General features: G+C 38.5%; 1 protein-coding gene across 1 annotated transcript; it reads right to left on the reverse strand.

The window, feature by feature from the left end:
- Positions 1-90: 90 nt before the first annotated feature.
- On the reverse strand, positions 91-327 carry SARC_18182 (hypothetical protein; the record flags this gene model as incomplete). Its single annotated transcript, XM_014287736.1, has 1 exon — positions 91-327. A coding segment is annotated over one exon (237 nt), but the record flags the coding sequence as incomplete, so codon positions are not given.
- Between the last annotated feature and the right edge of the window lie 262 nt (positions 328-589).

A 589-nucleotide genomic window follows, 5' to 3' on the forward strand; every position in this document is an offset into this window, starting at 1 on the left:
TATACATATACGTTTACATATACATATACGTATATATATATAAAGTATATATCTGGTTATGCATTCTCCGTATACCAAACCCAAACCCACCTCATTCAGGTGCAGCATGTAGTCCAGATAGGACAGGGCATAGTCGACCTTTGTACTGTGCTTCTTCAAGCCCAATCGGAAGATATTGTCGGCTATATCCTTCTTCTTTGTACCAAAGTATTCCATTAGCGCTGCAGCGACATAGCTCTGATGTCCGGTTGTACGCTTATCGTCGCGTGCACGTTTGAAGACTTTGCGCCCGGCGGCGGTGGTTTCGCTGCGGCGTTTGTACTTCATGTACTGTATGTAAACCTGGATGGGTATCGGACGGTAGGTGTGAGTTTACGTGCAAATGCAAGCCTGTATTTATTAGATATCTTACATACATAAATACACACACACATACATATATACATACATGCATATACATATATATAAATTCATACATACATAACATACCTACATACATACCTACCTACCTACATACATACATACATACATACAAATATTCATACATACATTCTTACACACATACATACATAAATACATACATGCATAC

The sequence above is a fragment of the Sphaeroforma arctica genome (genome assembly GCF_001186125.1).
Source record: "Sphaeroforma arctica JP610 unplaced genomic scaffold supercont1.14322, whole genome shotgun sequence".
NCBI lineage: Eukaryota > Ichthyosporea > Ichthyophonida > Sphaeroforma > Sphaeroforma arctica.